Raw genomic sequence first — 8,800 nt, 5'->3', positions numbered from 1 at the left:
TTATTTTCCTTTTTTAACCCATTAATGCCCATGGGCACAGAAACGTAGATATCGAGAAAACAACAATTGGTATCCTGGCATAGGGTCTAATGATAATTTTTGACGTTAAAAATTAAAAAAAAATTTTTTTTAAACAATTTGTTACAAACAAATTAAGAAAAATTGATTTTCATAAAAAACTGATAGCGCCATTCGATTCGACGCAAAAAACTACTACGAGAACGTATATTACATAATTTAAAAAAAAGACATATTGATGTAAAAATGTTATAAACAATTAAGCCTGCATTTATACTGTATGAGATATAAGGATCGTTTTTGAAGTTAAACATTTTTTTTAACAAAATTAGTTTAATTAGGAGAGTTTTTGACGTTAAAAAATTTTTTAAAAAAATTTTTACCTGAAAAACGATCCTTCTACCTCATACAGTATAAATGCAGGCTAATTGTTTATAACATTTTTACAACAATATGACTTTTTTTAAAAATTATGTAATATACGTTCTTGTAGTAAGAGAAGTGTTCCGGTTGTGGGCACCCTTTTGTTGTTGCCTCATAACATTTGTCCATGTGCATATTATACAAATGTATGTGTACGAATTTAAAGCTAGAGGTCTAAGATGACTGTCAGTAAAGAAATTAAATTGATTCCTTTAAATAAAAAAGTTTTATTAGAAATTTAGTGAAATGGAAATTTTTTGACAAAAAAATTTTTGTACCCGGTTGTGAGCACCCTTGAAAAATCCGCTAAAAATGAAAAAATATTAAAGGAAACCAAAACAAATAAAGAAGAAATGAAAGTTTCTTTATTTTAAGAGACTTTGCCGGGATGAAGAACAAAAATGATGACACGTTTTCACACTATGCTCATTGCTAACAAAAGCATAATGCTTGCATGTGAAGTAGCTAGTACGCATAACATAACGCACTTCGAATGCACTGAACGACTATATTCATCGCATTTAATGGAGTTTGCGGCTGTCAGTTTCCTTGGCAGAAAGTTTAGATAGATGAGACAGTAGTCCACATCATTGTCAGATGGTAGAGCCTCCTTAACATAAAGGTGCCCACAACCGGGAATGACAGTCATTTTTTAAAAAGACCAACACATTTTGTCATATCTTTTAAAATACACTGATATAGGCGCTGCTTAGTTAGCGCAACACACAAAAACACGTAGCGCAAACTTAAAAAAATTTTTTCTCAAAAACATCAAAAATCACTTCTTTAAAAATTTAACCACTTATATTATATTATTTTAACCACTTATATAAAAATTTATTTTCTCAAAATTCTTGTAGAATCAATAGTTTTTGAAATAAAAATTCTCAAAAAAAGTCATTTTTTTCAGTTTCCAATTTTTCAAATCTAAATATCTTGCAAAAAAATTTTTTTTTGCAAAACTGTTTGGCACAGTTATTTAGTACCCCAAGTACTAAATAACTAAATTACAAACTTTAAGAAAAATCGGTGATCCACCATTTGCTTTTCGTATGGAACTGCCCTTATCACAATTTATTTGGGTCCTTTTTTTGTTCCCCTGAAGAAGTACCTTAAGGAATTTGCTAAATATTTTTAGTCTGATTTGGTATATTTGTTGTTAAAGCTAAAAACGCACCCTGGGGCTAAATGTTAGGTGCATTTTCCCCATGTTTTTTTAAATTTTTCGTGTTTTTATGTTTAAAAATTATTTATTTGACATTAGGCAACTACTTGGTAAAAAAAGCAGACCATTCACGTGAAATAAATCCAAAATTTTTTTTTTATTTTGAAATTTTAATTTATTAACTCTATAACTGTTCTAGGACACAGATGTTTATAAATTAATGTTTACAAATTATAAATTACTTGTTTTAGGTATACTTTAACTTACCTACTACTTAACACCTATTAGAAAGTATAGTTTTAGCAGGCTAGAAATAGAATTTAACATTTAGCCACATCATGGGGCTAAATGTTAAAAAAACAAAATTTTCAAAAAAGGACTATTGCCTAGTGTATAGAACATTTTTAGGTTAAAGGATAGAAATTTTGTTTAGGCATTAAAACATTGTTATAAATAAGTCTTCAGAGTCACTAAATAAGTTTACAAATATAACGCGTTTATTAACTTGAAATTTCTCAGAAATGATTTTTTTTTCTCAGATAATGATTAAAAATTAGATAACATACAATATAAAATACACATACGAGACATATAACGACTATCGCCTGTCTCGTACATTTCGACACTGAATTTCCAGTCCCCCCCTAAGCTACTCAGTCCACTTAAAAGAGAAAAGGAAGACAGTATCGAAGACAGAGATAGCGTTCACGGCTACTCATACATGCATACAGAGCGACACACAAGAGAAAATCAATTCAAACTTAAACATTCCACCCGCCTTCGTGTATAACACGAATGATCGTAGAATAATTCGAAGATTTACAAATTATCACAAATCGGTAAAATACATAATTTGACGACGGGTCGGGTCAACATTCCTGACGCGGTTTTCAACGTAGCGGTTCGAACAAGACCATCCCTACCGGCGTGTACTTTTGTAACCCTACCTAAAGCCCACTTAGAAGGGGGAAGATTCTCGTTTTTAATCACCACCAAATCATTAATTTTAACAGGGGACCGAACAAAGTGCCATTTCGGACGAGTTTGAAGAGCGTGAAGATACTCGGAAGACCATCTCGACCAAAAATCGGACTTCATTTTCGAAAGCAACCTCCAACGATTTAGAGAGTTCAGTTTGTGTTCAAAATATGAGGGTTCAGGAATGGTATAAATCGTAGAACCAATCAAAAAATGACTTGGGGTAAGAGGAGTCAGATCATTAGGTTCGTCAGATAAGGCTTGAAGCGGACGGGAGTTGAGACAGGCCTCAACCTCGCAGAGAAAAGTAGACAATTCCTCGAAAGTAAGAGTCATTTCTCCTATAACACGTCGAAGATGGTGTTTTACCGAGCGAACTGCAGCCTCCCACAATCCTCCAAAGTGAGGTGCAGCTGGGGGGTTAAATCGCCATGTAGTTCCATTGCTTGCCAAGTATCGAGATATTTCGAAAGACACAGAAGAAGATTCCCTAAATAGCTCACGAAGCTCTCGATCAGCCCCAACGAAATTCGTACCGCAATCACTATGAAGCAAACTACAAACACCTCTTCTGGATGAGAATCTCTTATAAGCAGCGATGAAACCTTCTGAAGTGTAATCAGAACAGACTTCCAAATGTACGGACTTTGTGGCAAAGCAAACGAAAATTACAAGGTATCCTTTAGAGGCCCTAATGCCACGACCTTTAGAAGTTCGAATCCACACAGGACCAGCATAATCCACACCAGATACTGCGAAAGGGCGAGAAGGTTGAGTGACACGTTGAGCAGGCAGGGGACTCATCAATTGAGAACAGGTCTTTGCACGAAAACGAGCGCAAATGACACAACGACTAAGGACCTTTTTTACCGCCATTCGTCCCTTAAGGATCCAATATGTCCTTCGCAAATAAGAGAGAGTTAATTGGGTTCCTCCGTGCAGCATAAAATGATGTCCGTTTAAGACTATAAGAGAAGTCAAAGGTGAATCAAATGGCATAATAATAGGACACCTTTCATTAAAATCCAGATCAGCATGCTTCAATCTACCTCCCAGTCTTAACAATCCGTTGTTATCTAAGAAAGGAGACAAAGACACGAGGCAACTCGATGACGATACCCTATTCCGCCCATGCAAATCGGCAATTTCCTGAGAAAAATGATGCGATTGTACATTCGCGATTAAACGTTCACGAGCTTCTTGAAGTGCTGATGCAGAAGAGAAAGGATATAGATCCTTTGAAACTCCTTTCACTCGTTTGATGAAAAAAAGAAGAATCGCGGTCACTCGAATCAACATAGTCAGAGAGGAATACCGACTCAAAAATTCCCAAGGTAAGTTTTCCGTTGCGGCATTGATCGTTTTAACAAATTTTTCTTCCAGATGAGGATCATCTACAGTAAGGTCATCTGAAATAGACCACGAAGAACAAGGCTGGGCCAACCAAGCTGGACCACTCCACCAAAGCTAATGATCTTTCAAGGACGACGTAGTTATTCCTCGAGAAGCGCAATCTGCCGGATTATCGATTCCTGATACATGATGCCAATAACCAGTTGGAAAAGAGGTTTGAATTTCAGTAACTCGGTTAGAAATGAAGGTATTCCACCTGCTTGGATGACTTTGGATCCAAAAAAGAGTATTTTTGGAATCCGTCCAAAAGTGATGTATCACTTTGGAAAAAGAATCAAAGGTTGAAGTCACATGCAACATTAGCCGAACAAGTAATACGGCAGCACAAAGTTCCAGCCTAGGAATGGAAACTTCTTTTAATTTAGCGACCTTAGTTTTTGCAGTGAGCAAAGAAACAGAAATAGAATCATCCCGAAATAATAAGCGTAAATAGATTACCGCTCCTATAGCCTTTTCCGAAGCGTCTCCAAACCCATGTAGTTCACAGTCGATTACGTCTTTGGAATATTTCAAATATCGCGGGATTCTAATATCATATAAAGTAGAAAGCTCTGCTCTATGTAGAGACCATAACTTCAACAAACTATCAGTCAACTCGTCATCCCATTCGAGTTTGAGTTTCCACAACTCTTGTAGAAAAATCTTTGATTTTATGGTTACTGGTGACAACCAACCGAGAGGATCGAAAATTCGAGCCACATCTGAAAGTACAGATCGTTTGGTAGGAAGTTTCGAATCGTGCGGAAATTGCACTCGAATCTGAAAACAGTCCGTCATCGGGGACCACATTATACCAAGAGGTCTATAGCAAATTTCGGATTCAGGCTCCCAAACTGAGGTGGTAGCTTTACAATCTTCTGGAATGTATTTTAAAATCTCTGGATTATTTGAGATCCATTTTTTAAGAACAAAGCCACCCGCCCTGAAGAGTGAATCCACTTCATGAACCTTATCGATGGCTGTCTCAACCTCAAATTCACCCGAAAGCACATCGTCGACATAAGTTTCCTTCTCAATCACATCCTCTGTGAGGGGGAATCGATCACCCTCATCAATTTTCAATTGAAGAAGCGTTCGAAGAACAAGATACGGGGAAGAAGCGAAACCAAAAGTGACTGTGTTGAGAGAATAAGTTTTTAATTCGTCTTCTGGACTTTTTCTCCATAAGATTTTTTGGTAAGTTCGATCTTCTGGATGAATCCACACGCGACGAAACATTTTTTCAATATCGGCAATAAACACTAACGGATACATCCTCCACCGAAGAAGAATCTTGCTAATATCGTTTTGAAGTTTAGGACCCAAGCAAAGAAGACCATTTAAAGAAACGCCTAGATTAGTTATCTGAGAAGCGTTAAAAACAACCCGAAATTTCGTGCTAGTACTTATTTCCCTGGTAATACCGTGATGTGGCAGAAAATAACCTTTTTCTGAATTTAATTCATTCAAATCCGTAATTTCGCTCATTTCGCCCAAGCTGATATATTCTTCGATACATTTAACATAACTCTCTTTAAAAGACAAATTTTTCTCGAAACGTTTTTCAAGAATCATAAACAATTTATACGCGATAGTGCGAGAATCTCCCAAATCAGGATTGGGTTCTTTAAAAGGAAGACGAACCATGTAACGACCTTCCGACTCTCGTTGATACGTTCGACAAAAGAAATCATCGCATTTATCGTCCTCTAAAGTAAATTTACATATTTTAGGAGGTATATCCTCAATCAGTACATAGCGGCGCCAAAGTTCATACAAATCTTCGTCAAATTTGCATTGTAAACCTATTAACGAAACACTGTTCGTAGATAATTCTTTCAAAATAGTTCCCGTAAGAATCCAACCCAATGATGTTTTTTGCGCGATAGGAGCACCAAAAGGACCCTTAATTAATCCCGATTCAATTATCTGAGAATAGATTTCTGCTCCCAAAATAATATCGAGCGATAATCGCTTGTGTACCATCGGATCGGCTAAATTTAAACCTTTTATGTGAGAACATTTTGTTATCGATGAATCTGTAACAGGTACATATGTAGTAAGCTTATTTAATACAACCGCGTGAACATTAAAACTGATATAAGGATTGTGATATGAGAAAATCTTAAATGTTACCAATCCTTTGACCATGAGAGGCTTTGAGCTTCCTATACCGGTAACCTGTAGGTTAATTTGGCTTCTTTTGAAATGTAGTTGGCGAGACAAGGCTTCCGATATGAATGACATTTGTGCTCCTTGATCAAGTAAGGCTCTAGCGAGATGTTTGGATCCATCAGTTGATTCCACATAAACCATAGCTGTTGCTAGAAGCACCTGTTCATTTAGTCATCTATTTTCTGAAAATTCACCCGCCATATTAGCGCTACAATGAGTAGAAGTGGAAGAAGGTGGAAAATCAGATGCGGAAGGATTTAAATTAGAGCCACTTGGATAAGATGAAGTGGAAGACAAATTATTTTCATCCGGTTTTTGTGAAGAAGGATTGGAAAAGAAATGCAACATCGTATGATGCGGACGATTACATTTTTGACATCGTTTGGACGAATTACAAATCTTTATATGATGCTTACCCAAACAGTTAAAACACAAACCAAATTGTTTTACAATATCCTTACGTTCCTCAGGTACTTTGGCACGGAAAATGGGACAGAACAGAATAGGGTGTTTCTCTTCACAGAGAACGCAGAGATTATCCTTAGTGGAAGCATTGTGAACTTTTACGAAGGAAGTTCGTTTCTGAGCCTTGGAATCTCCATACTGCGTTTTAAAGGAATTTGATTTTGACATCGAAACGTCCGTAACATGCAAAGTCTCCAGAGTAATCACCTTAGCAGTAAGGAATTTTTGCAACTGATTAAAGGTAGGATAAGTCAGCGAAGCACCTAGATAATCTTCCCATGATTTTCTCGTCGTAGGATCCAAGCGTTGAACGGTCATAAAAACCAATAAATCGTCCCAATATGTTATTTGTCTTTTTAAAACTTTTAACGCACCAATAATTTCAACAGTGTCATTTAATAAAATTCTCAGACTCACCGCACTTTCTTGGGAAACCGATTTTACGTTAAACAATCTATTCAAATAATTATTAACTAAAAGTCTTTCGTTGTCGCATCGATAAACTAAAAGTTCCCACGCGCGATCAAAATTCTCATCCGTAATTGAAATATTTGCGAGTAATTGTGCCGGCTCTCCCGACAAACTAACCTTTAAATAATGAAGTTTTTGAACAGGCGGATATTTATTACTCGAATGCACAACGGATTTAAACATATCACGATAACTCGGCCATTCACTTAAGACACCCGAAAATTTCGGAACTTCTAATGGAGCCAAAGTCCTGGCCAATATAGTTTCCTCAACTCTCGACTCTTCCGCAATGTTACTTTTCTCCATATTTAATTTAACAAAATAGTCCAAGTAATCTAGAAGATAAGCTTTGGTTTCAATATACTTATCCTCCACGGATTCATAAACATTATCCTTAAAATATGGTTGGTTTTGTTGTTCCTTCTTCACTGTTATTAATTGGTCATGATTCGCACAAAACTTAGACCAATAAGTTTCTAAATTTACTAATCGCGCTTTTACCACATTAGAAGTAATTTTATCTTTACCTAATTTTTTTAAATTCGTAGTGAAATTAAAAATGAGTCTGAAAAGTTCAGTCTGAGAATTGAAAATATCCGTTGGATCCATAATTTCTTAAATTTATTAAAATAAGTATAAAATTTATTAAAATCAATGATAAATAGTATTAAAATTGAAAGAATGTCTTAGCAGAAATAAATAGATTCTCAGTGCTTGAAATTATAGTGTCGAAATGTGTGTAAACAAGTCTCATATGCTGAGCGATCAGGTGTTATACTTGCTGTCGTGGTTATCAAAGTGTGTGTGTCTTGAGAACGAAGAACGGACATTACTTTGAGTGAATTGAAATACTTCACCACTGTACACTCACACGTCTTTACATATAGTCATGACATAAAAGGACGATTTATGATAACTGAAATTGTTTAAATGTTCATCGGAAGTTACCGTATAAAATCTTGAAAAAGGGATGCACCACTGCACTTTATAGATGCACCAGAACAGTGTCCACTATTTATAAAAGTTTATAATAACCGGTATCCGGCTCGAAGGACCATTAATGTATAGAACATTTTTAGGTTAAAGGATAGAAATTTTGTTTAGGCATTAAAACATTGTTATAAATAAGTCTTCAGAGTCACTAAATAAGTTTACAAATATAACGCGTTTATTAACTTGAAATTTCTCAGAATAAATATATATATAAGAAAAATAATGATTAAAAATTAGATAACATACAATATAAAATACACACACGAGACATATAACGACTATCGCCTGTCTCGTACATTTCGACACTGAATTTCCAGTCCCTCCCTAAGCTACTCAGTCCACTTAAAAGAGAAAAGGAAGACAGTATCGAAGACAGAGATAGCGTTCACGGCTACTCATACATGCATACAGAGCGACACACAAGAGAAAATCAATTCAAACTTAAACACCTAGAAAAAATGTTTTTGCAAAATTTAACATTTAGCCCCAGTCTCCCCTAATTTAAACTCTTTATTTATTGTTATTATTATTAGTTTATCAATATTATTCTTGTTGTTGTTATTAATGTAGAGCGCAATGTTTTAAAAATAGTGAAACATAATTTTGAAAATCAAGAATGAGGTTTTTTTATTAAAAATGGTCGTTGTCGATCTATGTAAGATAAATTCTAAGAAATATTTGTTTCATGCATTTTTATTTTCGAAAGATATAATTTCAAAA

General features: G+C 35.3%; 2 protein-coding genes across 2 annotated transcripts; both read right to left on the bottom strand.

The window, feature by feature from the left end:
- Nucleotides 1–2,425: 2,425 nt before the first annotated feature.
- LOC122511132 lies at nt 2,426–3,883 on the bottom strand. The gene has a single exon (XM_043626197.1). The coding sequence runs from the start codon at nt 3,881–3,883 to the stop codon at nt 2,426–2,428; it is 1,458 nt and encodes a 485-aa protein (XP_043482132.1).
- Nucleotides 3,884–4,051: 168 nt separating this feature from the next.
- LOC122511131 lies at nt 4,052–6,292 on the bottom strand. The gene has a single exon (XM_043626196.1). It carries the CDS (start codon nt 6,290–6,292, stop codon nt 4,052–4,054), a length of 2,241 nt encoding a protein of 746 aa, XP_043482131.1.
- Nucleotides 6,293–8,800: the final 2,508 nt, after the last annotated feature.

This window comes from Leptopilina heterotoma, unplaced genomic scaffold (genome assembly GCF_015476425.1).
Source record: "Leptopilina heterotoma isolate Lh14 unplaced genomic scaffold, ASM1547642v1 Lhet_802, whole genome shotgun sequence".
NCBI classification, from domain to species: domain Eukaryota; kingdom Metazoa; phylum Arthropoda; class Insecta; order Hymenoptera; family Figitidae; genus Leptopilina; species Leptopilina heterotoma.
Note: the sequence above shows the minus strand (reverse complement) of the source record. Positions and strands in the feature narration are given on the sequence as shown.

Bases quoted from the DNA above. Each gene is read 5' to 3' on its own strand.
- LOC122511132 (XM_043626197.1), bottom strand. From the start codon at position 3,883: ATGTTGATTCGAGTGACCGCGATTCTTCTTTTTTTCATCAAACGAGTG.
- LOC122511131 (XM_043626196.1), bottom strand. From the start codon at position 6,292: ATGGTTTATGTGGAATCAACTGATGGATCCAAACATCTCGCTAGAGCC.